We start from the raw sequence: 21,593 nt of genomic DNA, 5'->3' as shown, positions 1-21,593 counted from the left end.
CGAGAAGCCTTATGAATGTTCTGTGTGTGGTGATAGATTTTCCTTCAATGCACAACTTGTGGTTCACAGGAAAAAACACACGGGAGTGAAGCCGCACCTGTGCTCTATCTGTGACAAAAGATTTTGGAGAAAAGGTTGTTTAAATAGACACATGAAGATTCATACTTGAGAAAAGCTCTGTCTGTGTGGGAGATGCTGTCAGCTTAAGGTTCATTTGAAAGACCACATGAGGACCCACAGAAAATAATTTGTTGGTGTTTGAATTCTTTTTCCTGACATTGAAATACTTTATTCGTACAAAGAAGATTAAATTATGAGCTAGTATGAACTTTGTGTTTGAGATAATTGGTCATTGATAATGAATTTTAAACTTTTTAATCTCAGTTACTATATTTTTAGTGCCTTTAACAGATACTCTATATGAATAATAGATCTTTTTCAACTTTATATCACCCAATCACTTCCTTTTAAATTAAGTTGTGGGTACATGTCATTTTTCAGTTTCATAATTTGTATCCGAGCAACCATGCCCCTTCTAAAAACAAGCCCAACCAACCTATCATATATATTCTCATTTACTTTGTCAATCAAGCCCAATAAACCAGGTCAATAATAATGTAGCTCAACCAGCTGCCACTAGGTAATTGGTTATTTACCAGTTTGGCATTTACCAGCAAAATGTTGTCCTGCTGAGTTCCTACGGGAGTTACCATAAACAGAACAGAACTATTCTAACCATCAATGAATTATCAAGCCCAACCAACCATGGAAAAATACCTGATAATCAAGCCTATTGAACCAAATATATCAGTATTGTGATGAATTCCATCTAACCCTGGCAATAGTTCCTAATCAAACCCAACCATGTTAATAACAAATGATTAAGCCCAGCCAACCGTGTCAACCAATTATCAAGCTAAACTGACCAATCCTGTCATCAAGCCCAATTTTGTCGATAATCAAGACATAACACCATGCGAATAAGGAAGTTCAACCAACTCCATGAATACTCAGACTTTAGAATCGACCTCAACAAAGTCAGTAATCAAATAAAGTCAAACAACCTAAGTGCTTTCTCGACCCCAACAAACCTTAATCAAGCAATGAAGCCTAACCAACCGACCATGTCAATGGCTAATAATGAAGCCTAAATGAACCCAACCATGTGAATACCAAATAAGCCAACTAGCCATATCAGTATCATGAATTTCCACCTGGTCCTCCGTATCACAAGAGGTACATGTACAGTATGTCACATTTATCTCGTTTTAGAACTGGACCATCAAAAAGGTTTAGCCTCACATGAGAGAAAGGAGTTTTTTTGCACCGTGATGCAGAACACTTTAAAAACATATAAAATGCATTGTTTAATGCACTTCAGACAACGCGCAACCAAAGAGAATTCTTTGTTGAAAGTTGGTTAATCAAAAGCAGTATTTCTGGGAATCTTGACAAACGAAATTCAAATATTTGCATATTTTGTCAGCTCCGAACTGCTGTTCTGGTTCACCAATTTTTGACAAAGACCTCCCAGCTGTTCATTGTCTCTAGACATGCATTTTCAATGCAATCACTATGTTGTTAAAGGACAAGTCCACCCCAACAAAAACTTGATTTGAATAAAAAGAGGAAAATTCAACAAGCATAACACTGAAAATTTCATCAAAATCGGATGTAAAATAAGAAAGTTATGGCATTTTAAAGTTTCGCTTATTTTCAAAAAATAGTTATATGAACGAGCCAGTTACATCCAAATGAGAGAGTTGATGACATCACTCACTTTCTTTTGTATTTTATTATATGAAATATTTTTATTTTCTCGTCATTGTCATGTGAAACGTAGTTTCATTCCTCCCTGAACACGTGGAATTCCATTATTTTAACATTTTGTGCTTCAGGCAATGAGGTCCTAATCATCACATTCGTAAAAATTGAAATATTGTATAATTCAAACAATAAAAAAAAGAAATCGTGAGTGAGTGACGTCATCGACTCTCTCATTTGGATGTAACTGGCTCGTTCATATAACTATTTTGTTGAAAATAAGCAAAACTTTGAAATGTCATAACTTATTTTACATCCGATTTTCATGAAATTTTCAGCATTGTGCTTGTTTGATTTTGACCTTTAAATTTGTTCTACGATGCAGTTTGAAAACTCCCTAATGCATGTATATGAATTAGCCTTCCTAAACCCAGCTATCTGGCAATACATACCCATAGCCAGTTTACATGAAATAAACTAAAAACAACTGACCTGGGTCTCGTAACACTAAGGTTTTTGACTAATCAAACGCTTGATTTTCCTGATCGATTGTGTATTCTAGTCAATGGAATCAATCGTAGAATAGTGTTTGTACGATGAAAGCTTTGTGTTTCAGGCCCCTGGACTTCATGTTAATAGAATATCATAAACCAGTCAATGCTTTATCCAAAGCTGCTGGTTAATATTACTTGAACCGTAAAATATTACTTGAACCGTAAAATGGAGGGATAAAAGAGTATTTTTCGAGTGAAAGTTGCAACAGAATTATCCGTCTTGAATAAAAAAGATTATGCTCAGGAAATCTTTCTGCTTCTGACTTTCATCTTTTGCTCCAGAGTTATTAAGTTACATTGTTGACTGGGCAGTGCCCTTGGTGATGACAATTATGTCAGCATGACAAAACAATTTGTTAAAACCTTGATTCATTGATATCGAGAATGTACCCCAGAGCAGGCCCTATCTTACAAAGAGTTGCGATTGATCCAATCAACCACAAATATGCAAATTTGTTCAAAACATTTTCTAGATATGGTGTTTATCAATTCATACATTCACCGTTCTCTTGAAGATTCAGTGTGATCCTCAATACTATAAAAGGAGATTGTGCAAATTTTTCTTTCAGAAAAAAATAATGGGATGGATGGATTTCCAGTTGAGACTGATTGGGTCAATTTGAAATCTTTATAAGACAGGGCCTAGAAGCCCTCCCCCAAGGATGCTTGTAATTAAGGAAAGCTCTTTGAGTAAAATGCATGTGAACCCTTTACTCTCCTACGTGTACATGTACGAGGGAAACCTATTGGCCCGTATTCTGAAGTCTGGTTTAACTCAAGTTCAGGTTTAAAGTTGTGGTTGAAGTATGGATAGCCAATTGTTACATAAATCACTAACATTAGAGATATACATGTAATGTTTCACCTTATTTGGCTCTCAAATCTTCATAATTGTGTAGGAAGTATGACTAAATGATTGTCTTCACCATTGATGAATCAAGAAGGAGCACAGTAAAAAAAACACAACTTAATAAATAAAGATTGACACTTTTGGCTTCCAATAATTTTAGCACGGAGACCGTGGTCGAAGTCAAACCCAACTTCAGAATACGGGCCATAGATGTTTGATAGTCATAAATTGCTGATATGAGTATTATGAGATGGCATGTATGAATTTTGGGGCAGAACTACCCTTGTGAAACTGATTCCAGACCGGTCCAGCAGTGACATTATTGATATCTAATCAAGCTATGTGGAGTCAGCTCTGTTGGTGTGATTGTAGATTCATTTTGCACATCATACAAAACGGGCGGATCCAGGATTTTTCAAAGGGGGGGATCACTCTCCCAAAGAAAAATTTGACAAGCCAAAAAAAGAAAAATTTTAAAACAAGGTTTTTAACAAAAAATTAAGGACAATTCATCCAAGAAAAATTTGACAAGCAAAAAAAGGTCTTCACTTTCAAAAGGGGAGGGGGGCACTGCTGTTTTAACAACATTTTTGTATTACAAATTTTAATTGTGCCTCCCCCCCCTCCCTGCAGTGATAGATGTACCAAAGGATTTGATTTGGACATGAGCTGTCATAAAATTTGTATCAAAATTGAGTATTTTTTTTTTCTCTTCAATCCTCACATGAGGGACATCATTTCGTTGCACGCACCACAAACCGTCCTCTCTGCGCACTTCGATGCGAAAGTTACTTTTGCAGAACACGCATTTAAAGAAAAGTGGTTTTTTTTTAACTAGCAATAAGTGCACCTACAAGGAGAGCAAATTATTTACCAGTGCGCTTAACTTCCGCATCGAAGTGCGCAGAGAGGACGGTTCGTGGTACGTGCGACGATTTGTTCACAAGTCACATACAAAACAAATAATTTCTTTTTAAGTAACTTTGAATCACTACGTTTAGGTCTTTCATAAAATAAATAGCATGAGTCTGTTTTTTCGTTTCCAAAACTTTTCCTGATATTACAGATTGTGATATTGAATTGAATATTAACAACTATTTTCTTTTTTGCTGGCTAACTTCATTCCCCTTTTTGTCTTGTCTTCCTCTTCTTTGTTTTCATCACCTTATATTGTGCTAAAGACCACTATGTATGGGAAGGTGACTTATATCTAGAGTCCTGGGTAAAGCTAATTGCTTGGAAGAGTACATGGACTTTCTATATCTATATTTTTTGTTTGAATTTACTTGTGTAGGAAAAGTACCCCTTCCCCTGCTAAATTATGTTGCATGTGTAATAAATTGACCAGCTTTAGTGCAAATTACATTGGTCTTTTTACTCAGGTGGTGATTCAAGAGGGCAGCGCTCACATCATAAGGAAAGCGCACTGATAATTTCAGGTGATCCGTCAGTTGACACATCACATGACGGACCACGTGGGGAACATCTTCCAGAGGATTTCCCAATCCAAACTATTCTAGGAAACCTTGCTGGGCTATCTGCCAGAGGCAGTTACTCAGGTGAGTATGATTCTCATCTCTTACCAAACCAAGGAAATTATGCAACCGACAGTGCTACCATGTCCGATGACCATGAGGAAGAAAGATTGAATCTGAAAACAGATAATGCAATGGGACTGGGTGAGAAGTGTGAAACTGCCTATTCAAAGCAGAAATCTTCCCAGATTTCATCAACAAGAACCAATCAATCAAACCCTTGCATCAATTCTGCTGGAGAACAGCTGTTCACCTGTTCAGTATGCCAGAAAGGATATAATCGTAAGCACAATTTGTACAGGCACATGAGACTCCACTCAGGGGACAGGCCTCACGAGTGCACCTACTGCAAGAAACGATTTTGGCAAAGCAGCGAGTTGAAGGGACACCTTCGAATCCATACCGGACAGAAACCGTATTCGTGTTCAGTCTGCGACAGACAGTTCCGCTTTTCGTCTAATCTCAATAAACATATGGCAGTTCATCTTCGTAAGAGGAGGAAATATCAATGTGCATTCTGCGATGAGGGATTTTCAACGAGAGCTCTGCGAGACGCCCACATTGCATCAGCTCATCCAAGTGAGAAACCGTTTATTTGCATGAGTGTGATATGAGATTTTGTCGTCGTGGTTCGCTCAAGGTGCATATTTGGAGAACCCATACAACCCCGAGACACCGCATGTGAGCTCTTTTTGTAACAAAGCGTTTTGGCACTTGTGTTTCCTCACAACACACAAAAGAATCCACACGGGCGAGAAGCCCTATGAATGTCCCGTCTGTGGCGACAGATTTTCCTTCAATACCCAACTTGCGGATCACAAAGCAAAGCACACGGGAGTCAAGCCGTATTCGTGCTCCATAGATGTTTGATAGTAATAAATTGCTGATATGAGTATTATGAGACGGCATGTATGAATTTTGGGGCAGAACTACCCTTGTGAAACTGATTCCAGACCGGTCCAGCAGTGACATTATTGATATCTAATCAAGCTATGTGGAGTCAGCTCTGTTGGTGTGATTGTAGATTCATTTTGCACATCATACAAAACGGGCGGATCCAGGATTTTCCAAAGGGGAGGGGATCACTCTCCCGAAGAAAAATTTGACAAGCCAAAAAATAAATTTTAGAACAAGGTTTTTAACGAAAAATTAAGGACAATTCGTCCAAGAAAAATTTGACAAGCAAAAAAAAGGTCTTCACTTTCAAAAGGAGAGGGGGGCACTGCTGTTTTAACAACATTTTTGTATTACAAATTTTAATTGTGCCCCCCCCCCCTCCCTGCAGTGATAGATGTACCAAAGGATTTGATTTGGACATGAGCTGTCATAAAATTTGTATCAAAATTGAGTATTATTTTTTTTCTCTTCAATCCTCACGTGAGGGCCATCATTTCGTCGCACCCACCACAAACCGTCCTCTCTGCGCACTTCGATGCGAAAGTTTCTTTTGCAGAAAACTCATTTAAAGAAAAGTTTTTTTTTAAACTAGCAATAAGTGCACCTACAAGGAGAGCAAATTATTTACCAGTGTCTTCGTTTAACAGTTCAGGTCCAAAGTTTCATCCCGTATCTTTATATTTTCTTGAAGTTAATTATTTACACCACAGTGGGCAACGTAACAGAGAGGACGGTTTGTGGAATAGATACAGTGCGCTTAACTTCCGCATCGAAGTGTGCAGAGAGGACGGTTCGTGGTGCGTGCAACGATTTGTTCAAAGAAGTCACATACAAAAATAATTTCTTTTTAAGTAACTTTGAATCACTATGTTTAGGTCTTTCATAAAATAAATAGCATGAGTCTGTTTTTTCGTTTTCAAAACATTTCCTGATATCACAGATTGTGATATTGAATTGAAATTTAACAACTATTTTCTTTTTTGCTGGCTAATTCATTCCCCTTTTTGTCTTGTCTTCCTCTTCTTTGTTTTCATCACCTTATATTTTGCTAAAGACCACTATGTATGGAAAGGTGACTTGTATCTAGAATCCTGGGTAAAGCTAATTGCTTGGAAGAGTACATGGACTTTCTATATCTATATTTTTTGTTTGAATTTACTTGTGTAGGAAAAGTACCCCTTCCCCTGCTAAATTATGTTGCATGTGTAATAAATACCTTGACTTTTATTAGCATCTACTCCTTTAATAATTTTAATAACATCACAAGCTTTAACTGGACAAAAGAACATAGACAAAGGGTAATTTCCTTTTAACCAGTCACTTATGTCTAGTTTAGGATCTGAACGTCCAGCTTCTATCCTGTCTTGAATTTTTTTCCAAATACTAACAAAATAATCATTAAAAATATTTACAATATCTTGTTTTTCTGTAAAAATTTGACCATTGTGTTCAATTCTCATATCATTTATATTTTTTGTTTGAATTTACTTGTGTAGGAAAAGTACCCCTTCCCCTGCTAAATTATGTTGCATGTGTAATAAATTGACCAGCTTTAGTGCAAATTACATTGGTCTTTTTACTCAGGTGGTGATTCAAGAGGGCAGCGCTCACATCATAAGGAAAGCGCACTGATAATTTCAGGTGATCCGTCAGTTGACACATCACATGACGGACCACGTGGGGAACATCTTCCAGAGGATTTCCCAATCCAAACTATTCTAGGAAACCTTGCTGGGCTATCTGCCAGAGGCAGTTACTCAGGTGAGTATGATTCTCATCTCTTACCAAACCAAGGAAATTATGCAACCGACAGTGCTACCATGTCCGATGACCATGAGGAAGAAAGATTGAATCTGAAAACAGATAATGCAATGGGACTGGGTGAGAAGTGTGAAACTGCCTATTCAAAGCAGAAATCTTCCCAGATTTCATCAACAAGAACCAATCAATCAAACCCTTGCATCAATTCTGCTGGAGAACAGCTGTTCACCTGTTCAGTATGCCAGAAAGGATATAATCGTAAGCACAATTTGTACAGGCACATGAGACTCCACTCAGGGGACAGGCCTCACGAGTGCACCTACTGCAAGAAACGATTTTGGCAAAGCAGCGAGTTGAAGGGACACCTTCGAATCCATACCGGACAGAAACCGTATTCGTGTTCAGTCTGCGACAAACAGTTCCGCTTTTCGTCTAATCTCAATAAACATATGGCAGTTCATCTTCGTAAGAGGAGGAAATATCAATGTGCATTCTGCGATGAGGGATTTTCAACGAGAGCTCTGCGAGACGCCCACATTGCATCAGCTCATCCAAGTGAGAAACCGTTTATTTGCATGAGTGTGATATGAGATTTTGTCGTCGTGGTTCGCTCCAGGTGCATATTTGGAGAACCCATACAACCCGAGACAAACCGCATGTGAGCTCTTTTTGTAACAAAGCGTTTTGGCACTTGTGTTTCCTCACAACACACAAAAGAATCCACACGGGCGAGAAGCCCTATGAATGTCCCGTCTGTGGCGACAGATTTTCCTTCAATACCCAACTTGCGGATCACAAAGCAAAGCACACGGGAGTCAAGCCGTATTCGTGCTCCATAGATGTTTGATAGTAATAAATTGCTGATATGAGTATTATGAGACGGCATGTATGAATTTTGGGGCAGAACTACCCTTGTGAAACTGATTCCAGACCGGTCCAGCAGTGACATTATTGATATCTAATCAAGCTATGTGGAGTCAGCTCTGTTGGTGTGATTGTAGATTCATTTTGCACATCATACAAAACGGGCAGATCCAGGATTTTTCAAAGGGGGGATCACTCTCCCGAAGAAAAATTTGACAAGCCAAAAAATAAATTTTAGAACAAGGTTTTTAACGAAAAATTAAGGACAATTCGTCCAAGAAAAATTTGACAAGCAAAAAAAAGGTCTTCACTTTCAAAAGGAGAGGGGGGCACTGCTGTTTTAACAACATTTTTGTATTACAAAATTTAATTGTGCCTCCCCCCCTCCCTGCAGTGATAGATGTACCAAAGGATTTGATTTGGACATGAGCTGTCATAAAATTTGTCTCAAAATTGAGTATTTTTTTTTTTCTCTTCAATCCTCACATGAGGGACATCATTTCGTCCGTCCTCTGCGCACTTCAATGCGAAAGTTACTTTTGCAGAAAACGCATTTAAAGAAAATTTTTTTTTAACTAGCAATAAGTGCACCTACAAGGAGAGCAAATTATTTACCAGTGTCTTCGTTTAACAGTTCAGGTCCAAAGTTTCATCCCGTATCTTTATATTTTCTTGAAGTTAATTATTTACACCACAGTGGGCAACGTAACAGAGAGGACGGTTTGTGGAATAGATACAGTGCGCTTAACTTCCGCATCGAAGTGCGCAGAGAGGACGGTTCGTGGTGCGTGCAACGATTTGTTCAAAAAAGTCACATACAAAACAAATAATTTCTTTTTAAGTAACTTTGAATCACTATGTTTAGGTCTTTCATAAAATAAATAGCATGAGTCTGTTTTTTCGTTTTCAAAACATTTCCTGATATCACAGATTGTGATATTGAATTGAATATTAACAACTATTTTCTTTTTTGCTGGCTAACTTCATTCCCCTTTTTGTCTTGTCTTCCTCTTCTTTGTTTTCATCACCTTATATTGTGCTAAAGACCACTATGTATGGAAAGGTGACTTGTATCTAGAATCCTGGGTAAAGCTAATTGCTTGGAAGAGTACATTGACTTCCTATTTCTGTATTTTTCGTTTGAATTTACTTGTGTACCCCTTCCCCTGCTAAATTCTGTTGCATGTGTAATAAATTGACTAGCTTTAGTGCAAATTACATTGGTCTTCTTTTTACTCAGGTGGTGATTCAAGAGGGCAGCGCTCACATCATAAGGAAAGCGCACTGACAATGTCCGGTGATCCATCAGGTGACACATCACATGACAGACCACGTGGGGAACATCTTCCAGAGGATTTCCCAATCCAAACTGTTCTAGGAAACCTTGCTGGGCTATCTGCCAGAGGCAGTTACTCGGGTGAGTATGATTCTCATCTCTTACCAAACCAAGGAAATTATGCAACCGACAGTGCTACCATGTCCGATGACCATGAAGAAGAAAGATTGAATCTGAAAACAGATGCAATAGGACTGGGTGAGAAGTGTGAAACTGCCTCTTCAAAGCAGAAATCTTCCCAGATTTCATCAACAAGAACCAAACAATCAAACCCTTGCATCAATTCTGCTGGAGAACAGCTGTTCACCTGTTCAGTATGCCAGAAAGGATATAATCGTAAGCACAATTTGTACAGGCACATGAGACTCCACTCAGGGGAGAGGCCTCACGAGTGCACCTACTGCAAGAAACGATTTTGGCAAAGCAGCGAGTTGAAGAGACACCTTCGAATCCATACCGGACAGAAACCGTATTCGTGTTCAGTCTGCGACAAACAGTTCCGCTTTTCGTCTAATCTCAAGAAACATATGGCAGTTCATCTTCGTAAGAGGAGGAAGTATCAATGTGCATTCTGCGACGAGGGATTTTCAACGAGAGCTCTGCGAGACGCCCACAGTGCATCAGCTCATCCAAGTGAGAAACCGTTTCATTGCATGAGTGTGATATGAGATTTTGCCGTAGTGGTTCGCTCCAGGTGCATATTTGGAGAACCCATACAACCCGAGACAAACCGCATGTGAGCTCTTTTTGTAACAAAGCGTTTTCGCACATGTGTTTCCTCACAACACACAAAAGAATCCACACGGGCGAGAAGCCCTATGAATGTCCCGTCTGTGGCGACAGATTTACCTTCAATACCCAACTTGCGGATCACATAGCAAAGCACACAGGAGTCAAGCCGTATTCGTGCTCCATAGATGTTTGATAGTAATAAATTGCTGATATGAGTATTATGATATGGCATGTATGAATTTTGGGGCACAACTACCCTTGTGAAACTGATTCCAGACCGGTCCAGCAGTGACATTATTGATATCCCATCAAGCTGTGTGGAGTCAGCTCTGTTGGTGTGATTGTAGATTTATTTTTCTCCCGAAGAAAAAATTTGACAAGCCAAAAATAAATTCTAAAACAAGTTTTTTAACCACAAATTAAGGAAAATTGGTCCAAGAAAAAATTGACAAGCCCTCTCCCAAAACTCCTCTCAGATCTACAGATGCCATCGTCTGCAATATTGCTAAGGAGAAGATGGGCATCACCATCACACCCACCATCGACATAGATCGCAGCCATCGAATTGGAAGGAAGATCCCAAATCCAGATTCCCATAGACCCATTATAGTGAAGTTTACATCCTATAGGAAGCGACATGAGGTACTGCAAGCAAGAAGAAAAATGAAAGGGAGCGGAGTGTCAATCCATGAAGACCTCATCAAGCGAAATGTTGACCTTCTTCGCATGGCCTCTCGTCATGAACATGTCATTAATGCATGGTCTTCAGATGGACGTATTATTGTAGAACTTCCAGCAACTGGTGGAAAGCAATGTACAAAGCTTATACGAAGCGAAGATGACTTGAAGAAACTGAACTCAAGTTCCTGAACTGAATATAGTATTCCTGACATGTATAAAAAAAAAAAATATTAAACAGTTATTTTCCTCCATAAAGAAGCGAAATGTTGACCTTCTTCGTATGGCCTCTCGTCGTGAACATGTCATTTATGCATGGTGTTCAGTTGGACGTACTATTGTAGAACTTCCAGCAACTGGTGGAAAGCGATGTACAAAGCTTATATGAAGCGAAGATGACTTGAAGAAACTGAATATCGTATTCCTGACTTGTAAAGAGAGAGAGAGAAAACAAACACAATAATAATACGTAAACAGTTATTTTCCTCCATACGGAACGAATGGTAATCAATGATGATATGAATTTCCTTGACTTTCTCAACACATGTTGAAGGTGTACCACTGTACATCTATATTTTAGTAGATATTTTTAATTCAAAATAACACTTGTTTAAAAAATTATGTGTAATTTTTATGTGCAAATTTGTATTACATGTATGTCTCTATTTAAGCGTCGTCTTTGTATTAGGCAGCGTAATATAAATCAAAACAATTCACCATGTAATGAATGTGTATTATGTCCAGATAATTATAATGATGATGATATTGATGAGATTTCTTCCTTTTTAGAAACAAATGATGAATATTTTTCTGTTCATGAATACAAAGAAAATGTGTTAGATAAAGGTGCGATTTCAAATTCAAAACTATACCACTATAATTGTAGGAGCTTGAGATGTAATTTTGAATCATTTTTGAATGATTTTAATGTTATAGAAGATCCTACATGTACTACTGTATTTGGAGTCTCAGAAACATGGCTCAAAGAAAATGACTTGCAATTTATTGGAATCTCACATTTTGAATTTATAGGAAATTGCAGACAAAACAAGAGAGGAGGAGGTGTTGGTCTTTACATATCCAAAAGATTAAGATATAAAAGAAGGTTTGATTTAGATATTTTTCGTGACAGTGTAGAAAGCATATTTTATTGAAATTGTTACTAAAGTTACCAATGTTTAAACATACATGTATGTTTAAACATTGGTAACTTTAGTAACTACATGTATGTAGAATTTTGAAACTCATTGAATCTGCTATTTATTCATATATTTTCAAAACTCACAAAAAATGCGTACTTACATTTATTTGTTGATTGATTTTGGTTATTTTTGTTCCATCTGAGAGCTACCATTCACCAAGTTTCTACACAGAGTTAAGAAACTTTGACTAGATAATAATTAATACTTAATTCATATGAAATTTATTCATAGATCACAAAAAATGCTTCTATGTCATTTCGTCATCAATTTCAATTCTATATTCTCAATTTATGTCACCAATATAATTCACTTCAGTGTCAACTAGGCTGAAATGAAAATTGTGTTGCGAGATGCCGGATGAGCTCCACATCATTGATGTGCTAATATAAATACAGTACAGTAGTATGATTCGAACAGCAAAACGAGAATATTATCAAAAAAAATTTGAATGCGCTAAACAAGATCTTTGTGGAATATGATTACGAAGTAATGAACAAAAAAGGCCTACAACTGATGATATGAGAATTGAACATAATGGTCAATTTTTTTTCAGAAAAACAATATATTGTTAATATTTTTAATGATTATTTTGTTAGTATTGGAAAAAAAGTCAAGACAGCATAGAAGATGGACGTTCAGATGCTAAACTAGACATAAGTCACTGGTTAAAAGGAAATTACCCTTCGTCTATGTTCTTTTGTCCAGTTAAAACTTGTGATGTTATTAAAATTATTAAAGGACTAGATGCTAATAAAAGTCAAGGTTATGATGGTATCCATCCAAAAGTAGTAAAGCATTCTGCCTTTGCATATCATTAATCTCTCAATTGAACATGGTGCTTTCCCAGATTCTTTGAAACTTGCCAAAGTTTTACCTGTCTTTAAAAAGGGAGATAAAACTCATTTGAATAAAGTGCAGACCCATTTCTGTTATAACCGTTTTTAGCAAGATTTTTGAAAAAAATAATTTGTGATCAAATGATGACATATCTTGAAAAGAATAATATACTACAGTATGTATCAAAAAAAGTTTACACTTTGAAAAAGCTCTGTGAATTAAAAAAATATACAAAATATGGGAAATTTTTTCACAAATATTCTTGGATTTGGGTTTCATCTATATAATGAAAGTAAAAGTTTTGACAGAATGTTACACTTGAGTGAGTACTGTCCATTTTTGTAAAGCTCGCATAAATCTGTTAGCGCAGAAATGCTCCTTTTCATGCTGTGTCAAGAGGAAAGGGCAAAATATACCCTGCGAAACATTTCTCATACATTTTCCTTGCACTTTTAGTCAATTGAAATAAAACGGATACATGCAAGCATTTTGTAACAATATTGCCACTGGCAATATTGTATGATTTGATTACCACCCAAATTGAAATTTCAACACTTAGTCAGCACAACTTTACCCTTTTTTGTGCCAGCTGGATCTGAGGACATAACTAAATCCGAACAAAAGTTTGTATCAGACATTTCCAGCATTTTATCATTTAAGTTGGTTTATATTTCATTTTTCATTTAATACTTGTTTCTCAACACTTTTCTCAAGCCAGATAATGATTAACAAAATGAAAATCAAGCCCAAGCAATTTCATGTAATCACGGCTCAGTGTAAAGCAAATATCGTCACAATGGCTTCAGTAAGTGGGGGAGTTGGGTGGGGCGCAATACTCCCTTCGAAGTGTTTTGGGCAAGGAAACAAATTAAAAAAGGTAAAAGATATCTTGAAATCAATTTTACTAACTAAATTCCACGTGTTCTTCTTGATTAAGGTCTACTTTTATTCGCATAACTATTTTAAAGTTTTGCGCAAATCATTTTTCACTAACTTTTCAAAAGTAAGTGGTGCTCACTCAAGCGGAAATATTTTTCGACAGTTACATCGTAATTTGCTGAAACGGATCTGTACCAATGTTAAAATGTGGAAAAATCTTCAGGATATTACAAATGTATAATTTTACAGGATTTTTTCTAATTGTAAACTTTTTTTGATACACACTGTATATGAGAGACAGTATGGGTTTAGAAAGAGACACAGTACTCATCATGCTCTGTTAGATCTTACAGAAAAGATTGCCAACGCTTTTGAAAATAAAAAAAATTTGATTTGACTTTTTTTAGACCTTTCGAAAGCCTTTGACTGTGTGGATCACCGTATTTTAATGAAGAAATTATATTCTTATGGCTTCCGGGTATTGCAAATGACTTAATCAGTAATTATTTATCTAACAGGAAACAGTTTATTAGTATTGGGAATTTTACTTCTGACAATGCCATTTCTACAGGCATTCCCCAAGGTTCAAATCTCGGCCCTCTTCTCTTTCTGATATGTTAATGATTTACCGAATTCTAGAGATATATTATCTTTTATTTTATTCGCAGATGATACAAGCCTTTTTGTTTCTGATGATAATCTAGTAAGAGCATGAAATTGCATCAATTGAGTTACGAAAAATTCATTCTTGGTTTTTGCAAACAAATTGTTACTAAATTTCAATAAAATGTATTTAATAATTTTCAAAACAAAAAATAAATGCCTTGATTTAAGTCAAATTAAAATATATAGTGATGATAATGAAATACAAATGACAGAATCTGTAAAATTTCTTGGTGTGAAATTGGACAATAAATTAATTTGGAAAGATCATGTAGATGAAATTTCTCGTAAGATATCCTGTGTCATAGGAATATTGAGTAGAATTAGATATGTTTTACCAATGTCAGTTCTCCTGAAATTATATAATGCTATGATCTTGCCACAGTTGCGTTATTGTAACATCATATGGGGAAATTGTCCAAAATACTTATTACAGAGGTTATACTTGTTGAAGAAACGTGCTATTAGAATAATAAGAGAGTCAAAAGGGGCCTAAGCTTTCGATCCTAGCAGAATCTTCTTCGGAGACAAAATGACAAACATATAATGTAGAACAACCATAATATAGACCACAGACATTCAACAGCAACACTGGAACAAGGAGACAAAAGGGGCATTAGTGAGAAGAGATGACCAATCAGGTTAATGAAGGGGATGAAAGAAAAGGAGTAGGCAGACACAAAGGGAAGTTAGTGTAAGGCCAAAGAAAGACCTCAAGCCAAGAGGGATTAAGATAATGAGGCAGGCAACATCAAACAGGATCTGGAACAAAACAGTGATAGAGGGTATGAGGAAGATATGAATAACAAGAGAATTAGTGAGAGGTGGGTCAAACAGGTAACAAAGAAAGGCATAATAAACTTGTGCATAAGACTGGGGAAAAAAGGGAAAGAGAAGGGAACAACTGATAATGTGCAAAAGACATAAGTATGTATGATAGAGCATTAAACAAACTAGGAGAAGAAAGTAAGTGTAAAAATAAATCTGTAAGTATAAAAGTATATAAATATATCCAAAAAGAAAAAAATAATATATATACAAATGGTGTAACTGATATTGTAATCCGCTGGGTGTTAGGGGAAAAAACAGAAGACTATATATATAGTAGAAAATATGGAAGGGAAGCAAATTGCCTAAAAGGGTAAAAGCAATAAAGAAGCTGATGCTGTATGAGAGAGGGGGCGTGTTGAGAAAAAAAACTAAACATAGTAAACATGAAAAAAAGCAAAATAAATAAGTGGTAAATCTAAGAGGTGAAGGGAGAGAAAAAAAATTATATAAAATAAATGCCTGAATAAGGGAGGAAAAATAGGAGCTGAGCTTGTATGAGATATGGGAGGAAAGTAGAGGCAGAAACTTAAATGTAACTAATCTAAAAGAGCTGAGGGAAAAAAACATATGTGTATATACAAATGGGAAGTGGATAAGAAGGATTAATGAGTCATTCCCCTCTTGGATGTTCAGGCCATGAGGTTTGATGGTGCGAAGTCGTCTCATCCAGAACTTCTCTCTGCTAGTACGGACTGAGTCAGGACGGGTACCTAAAGATTCGATGCCCTGTAGCATCATGTCAGTGATGGAGTGGTTGGGAAGGTTAAAATGGCGGCCAACTGGAGTGTCCAGCTTTGCTGTGTTGACGGTGGATCTGTGCCCGTAGAATCGTTTCTTGAGTGTGGTCTTGGTTTCCCCTACGTATTGTACCCTACAAACTCTGCAAGTGATGAGATATACAACATTAGTGGTAGTGCAAGTGATGTTGCCCTTGGTTCGGTGAGAAAGGCTGGTAGAGTTGCTGGTGAGAGTGTCGCCCTCGTGAATGTGTATTTCACATATAATACACCTGTTGCTGGTGCATTTGAAGGTGCCATGCTGTATGGGAGAAGAATGGTTAGTGAGGGAGGGCAATTCAGCACGAACAATGAGGTCCCTGAGATTTGGTGGGCGTCGGTATGCTAGAATGGGAGTATCAGTAACGGCCTGTTGGAGACGATCAGAAGTGTGTAAAATGTGGTGGTTATCAAACAGGATTTTGCGGAGAGGGGGTAGATTGGGATGGAAGGTGGTCACAAGCGGTATTCTGTCGGTAGTCTTCTTGTCACTTTTAGGTTTGAGAACTTCAGATCTAGGGAGAGAACGAACTTTGTTGATTGCCAGTTGGACTGCCCTGGCCCCTGGCACAGAGATGTTTCTGCAAATTCCTGGTATGGAAGGAAAAATCAGGGTCCTCGGAGCAGATACGGCGAAGTCTGAGGGCTTGACTGTAAGCGATGCCGGTTTTGCAGTGACGGGGGTGGCAGCTGGATGAGTGGAGGTACTGGTGGGTATCTGTGGGTTTAGTGTACAGGGTAGTGGTGATACCGTTAGGCTTTTTCTGGACTGTGACATCAAGGAAGTGGGTTTCCTGTTGGGAGAAATCAGAAGTGAATTTGATGGTCCTGTGGAAGGAATTGATGTGGTCAATGAATGTGTGGAGGCTATCTTCCTCCCTGGTCCAGATGAAGAAAATGTCGTCTATGTAACGCCACCAAATCCATGGGCGACAGGGGGCGGAATCTAACATCTGCTGTTCCAGCTTGGTCATGAAGAGACAGGCGAATGAAGGAGCCATCCGGGTGCCCATTGCTGTGCCGAATATCTGTAGATAGTGCTGGTCCATGAAAGTGAAGTTGTTTTTTGTTAGTACATGAGACATCAGAGATTTGATATCGGATATGGGGGACTGGAATGGCCACTGGCGGCCAAGGCTTCACATGATGCTTGGATACCTTCATCGTGGGGGATATTGGTGTACAGTGAAGAAACGTCCAAAGTGCCGATGATCGCAGTCTCGGGTATCTGGTCCTTGATGTCATTGAGTTTCCTGAGAAAGTCTGGGGTGTCGTGGATGTAAGAGGGTGCACGTGAGACAAGGGGTTTAATGTGATAATCAACAAAAAGGGAGATGTGCTCTGTTGGGGAACCATTTCCTGAGAGGATGGGTCGACCAGGGTTGCCAGGTTTATGGATCTTGGGGAGGAGATAGAAGCGGGCAGGTTTAGCATTAGTAGGGGAGAGAAATCTGTGGGCCTTCTCAGATAGATGCTTTTGTTCTTTCATGTCATTCAGTGTCGATTGGATCTGTAGGGAGAAATTACAAGTGGGGTCAGAATCAAGGAGTGCATAGTGAGATCGATTGTTGAGATGTTTCATGGCTTCATCGATGTACTGCTGGCGGTCCATGACGACGACGGCTGATCCTTTGTCTGCAGGCTTGATGATGATGTCGGACCTGTTTTTGAGTGATGAGAGAGCGTGGCGTTCTTCTCGAGGAAGGTTGTCATGTGCTCTGGTGTCGAGGGTATCTGTGGAGCAAACTTGGGATGAGACAGCTTGAATGTAAGTTTCAAGGGAAGGAACTCTATTCTTGGGCGGAGTCCATGTGCTCTTCCGGTAGAAGGGCTCGGGATCAGAAGAATGTAGAGAGGTCTTGGTTGAGAGCTATCTGTTCAACTTCTGGTGGCGTTGGGCAAAACTTGAGCCCTTTAGAGAGAAGAGAGGTTTCTGCTTGGGAGAGAGGGGAGGATGAGAGATTAACAACCAAATGGGGGGATGCATCATTGTTGTTGGTATGTCGTCTAAATCTGTTTGACCGTTGTCGCTTCTTTGTGAGGTTACCTATTTTCTTGTTCCTGCGTTCAGTGAGGATTTATTAGAATAATAACAAAATCATCATACCTTGCCCATACAAACATAATTTTTTAAAATCTCAATATATTAACAATATTTTACCTGAATGTTTACTGCGTTGCCATATTTATGTATCAGTATTTTAAAAATGTTTTGCCTGAATGTTTTAATGATTTATTTTTCAAAGGGCAGTCAATAAATATGCAACAAGACACTATAATGATCTATACTTGCCAAAGTACCAATATGATTTTTCTCGTTCCATTATTAATAACAGAGGACCTATTATTTGGAATAATTTGAAATCAGAACAGAAATCTTGCGTAGACGGACGCAGTCAATGTCTCTTTTTAAAAGACAATACAAATCATATCTTATCAATCAATCATTCATTAAGTAGACTATCAGTTGCCTGTTTTTTTGTTTTTTTATTTGGTGTATACTTTATGTTATGTTCGGGGACTAGCCTTGATAGGCCTTTGGCCTTTGCTGGTCCCCTGCATCCGGTACTTGTATGTTGTGCTTTCATTTGTTGTAATTGTTATCTCTAAAATTGTATTTTGCTTTTTTATCCCTTTGCCTCTTATATTTGTAAATATTGTTTTATCATGTTAAATGTATGATTTTATCTTGGATGCAAATAAAAGGCCATATCGGCCAATCAATCAATCAATAAAAGGGGGCACGGGCCGGCTGTGCTCCCCCCCCCCCCCACTCCCTGCAGTGATACATGTACCAAAGGATTTGATTAGGACAAGAGCTGTTATAAAATTTGTATCAAAATTGAGTATTTTTTTCTCTTCAATCCTCACAAGAGGGACATTATGTTCACAAAAGTCACATACAAAACAAATAATTTCTTTTTAAGTAACTTTCAATCACTATGTTTAGGTCTTTCATAAAATAAATAGCATGAGTCTGTTTTTTCGTTTTCAAAACATTTCCTGATATCACAGATTGTGATATTGAATTGAATATTAACAACTATTTTCTTTTTTGCTGGCTAACTTCATTCCCCTTTTTGTCTTGTCTTCCTCTTCTTTGTTTTCATCACCTTATATTGTGCTAAAGACCACTATGTATGGAAAGGTGACTTGTATCTAGAATCCTGGGTAAAGCTAATTGCTTGGAAGAGTACATTGACTTCCTATTTCTGTATTTTTCGTTTGAATTTACTTGTGTACCCCTTCCCCTGCTAAATTCTGTTGCATGTGTAATAAATTGACTAGCTTTAGTGCAAATTACATTGGTCTTCTTTTTACTCAGGTGGTGATTCAAGAGGGCAGAGCTCACATCATAAGGAAAGTGCACTGAAAATGTCAGGTGATCCATCAGGTGACACATCACATGATGGACCACGTGGGGAACATCTTCCAGAGGATTTCCCAATCCAAACTGTTCTAGGAAACCTTGCTGGGCTATCTACCAGAGGCAGTTTCTCAAGTGAGTATGGTGCTCATCTCTTACCAAACCAAGGAGATTATTCTCAATGGCAGAGTCCTACCATGTCGGATGACCATAAAGAAGGAAGATTGGATCTGAAAACAGACAATGCAAGGGAATTGGATGAGAAGTCTTCCAATGTCTCGTCAACAAGCACCAACCAAACAAACCTTTGCATCAATCAACAGCTTTTTACCTGTTCAGTTTGCCAGAAAGGATATAATCGTAAGCACAATTTGTACAGGCACATGAGACTCCACTCGGGGGAGAGGCCTCACGAGTGCACCTACTGCAAAAAACGATTTTGGCAAAGCAGCGAGTTGAAGAGACACCTCCGAATCCATACCGGACAGAAACCGTATTCGTGTTCAGTCTGTGACAAACAGTTTCGCGATACCTCTAATCTCAAGGTACATATGGCTGTTCATCTTCGTAAGAAGAAGAAGTATCAATGTTCATTCTGCGATGAGGGATTTTCAACGAGAGCTCTGCGAGATACCCACAGTGCATCAGCTCATCCAAGTGAGAAACCGTTTCATTGCATGGAGTGTGATATGAGATTTTGCCGTCGTGGTTCGCTCCAGGTGCATATTTGGAGAACCCATACAGCCCGAGACAAACCGCACGTGTGCTCATTTTGTAACAAAGCATTTTCGCATTTGTGTTTCCTCACAACACACAAAAGAATCCACACGGGTGAGAAGCCCTATGAATGTACAGTCTGTGGCGACAGATTTTCCTTCCATACCCAACTTGCGGATCACAAAGCAAAGCACACGGGAGTCAAGCCGTATTCGTGCTCCATCTGTGAGAAAAGGTTTTGGAGGAAAAGTTGTTTGAATAGACACCAGAGGACCCATACAGGAAAGAAGCCCTTTCAGTGTCCTGAATGTAAAAAGGGCTTTGCGGAAAAGAGTACTCTTATTAAGCATTTGAATACACACCCAAATTTGTAAATTTCTTGACTTATGAACTTGTGATTGATTTGCCGAAAAGCGATGAAAGTTCGGGTGTTCCTTTTCAGGACCAACTATTGCTCAAGAAAGAGTTTTGATGGTCCTTTTCAGGACCAACAATTTCCCAAGAAAGATCCATGGTGTACCATGAAGCCTACTACACTATTCTTCTTCACCATGGACACTTTCAGTAGTTACACTTTACTGCCACCTCCTGAATAAGCATAAATTGAATTTATTGATAAACTTGACTTGACATGAACAGTTTGTTCTGTAATATATAAGATGATAACATGTATGATAGCAAGGAAAATCATACTGAATGCTTATTATCATTTCGCAGATGTTCAAAGATGACAGATTTGTGCTGCATTTCCAATAGCATCATAAATCATGATTCAGAGAAAATCACAAACAAAAAATATGTCAAGTGTAAAAGAGAAAATATTTTTCTCCAGAGTCATCAGAAATTACCCCAAGTAGCAACTATGATTTAATAAATGAACAAAGCATTTTGATCAAAATTTCAGTTTCCAATGTCATGATGTAAATGAACTTTTCCTGGCACTCCATATCAATATACCGGTACCCAACATGTAAAATGTTGAGGATGTTATACCTCAGTCACTTTTGCTCTACGGCGGCCGTATGCCAAGTAAAAAACAGCCGTTACATTCATTTTCAATCAAACCACCTATATGTACCGTAGCTATTACAAAAAAATGTTAAAAGGCTGTTTTTTACTCGCCGTATATGTATGGCCCCCATAGAGCAAATATGACTGAGGTATTAGGATCAAACAGTGTTTAACTGTTAGAAACTGATTTGTCTTTACTAGGTTAAGGCTCCACAAGTCGAAGTGTTACCTGCATGTAGTTCAAAAAGGGGAAGTTCAACCTGACAAACTCAAGTTCATTGTAAAAATATCACACAATAAAATTGAAAAGTACTACAAAGTTTTGAGAAAAATCCATCA

The 21,593-nt window shown here is 37.9% G+C and overlaps 1 protein-coding gene across 8 annotated transcripts in view; it reads left to right on the top strand.

The window, feature by feature from the left end:
* Positions 1 to 21,137, top strand: part of LOC121420433 (zinc finger protein 721-like) — a 65,942-nt gene extending 44,805 nt beyond the window's left edge. For 3 of the 8 annotated variants that reach the window (XM_041615058.1, XM_041615060.1, XM_041615059.1), the window contains 4 exons: positions 4,551 to 5,282; positions 7,185 to 7,916; positions 9,466 to 10,194; positions 19,485 to 21,137. In XM_041615058.1, coding sequence (XP_041470992.1) covers positions 4,551 to 5,282; positions 7,185 to 7,916; positions 9,466 to 10,194; positions 19,485 to 20,617 — 3,326 coding nt within the window. In that variant the 3' untranslated portion in view covers positions 20,618 to 21,137. The remainder of the gene's footprint in view (positions 1 to 4,550; positions 5,283 to 7,184; positions 7,917 to 9,465; positions 10,195 to 19,484) is intronic. The other 5 variants (XM_041615064.1, XM_041615062.1, XM_041615061.1 and 2 more) reach the window with 5 other exon arrangements.
* The last annotated feature ends 456 nt before the right edge of the window (positions 21,138 to 21,593 follow it).

The sequence above is a fragment of the Lytechinus variegatus genome, chromosome 8, assembly GCF_018143015.1.
Source record: "Lytechinus variegatus isolate NC3 chromosome 8, Lvar_3.0, whole genome shotgun sequence".
Lineage (NCBI taxonomy): Eukaryota > Metazoa > Echinodermata > Echinoidea > Temnopleuroida > Toxopneustidae > Lytechinus > Lytechinus variegatus.
This window is presented reverse-complemented; position numbering and strand designations above follow the sequence as displayed.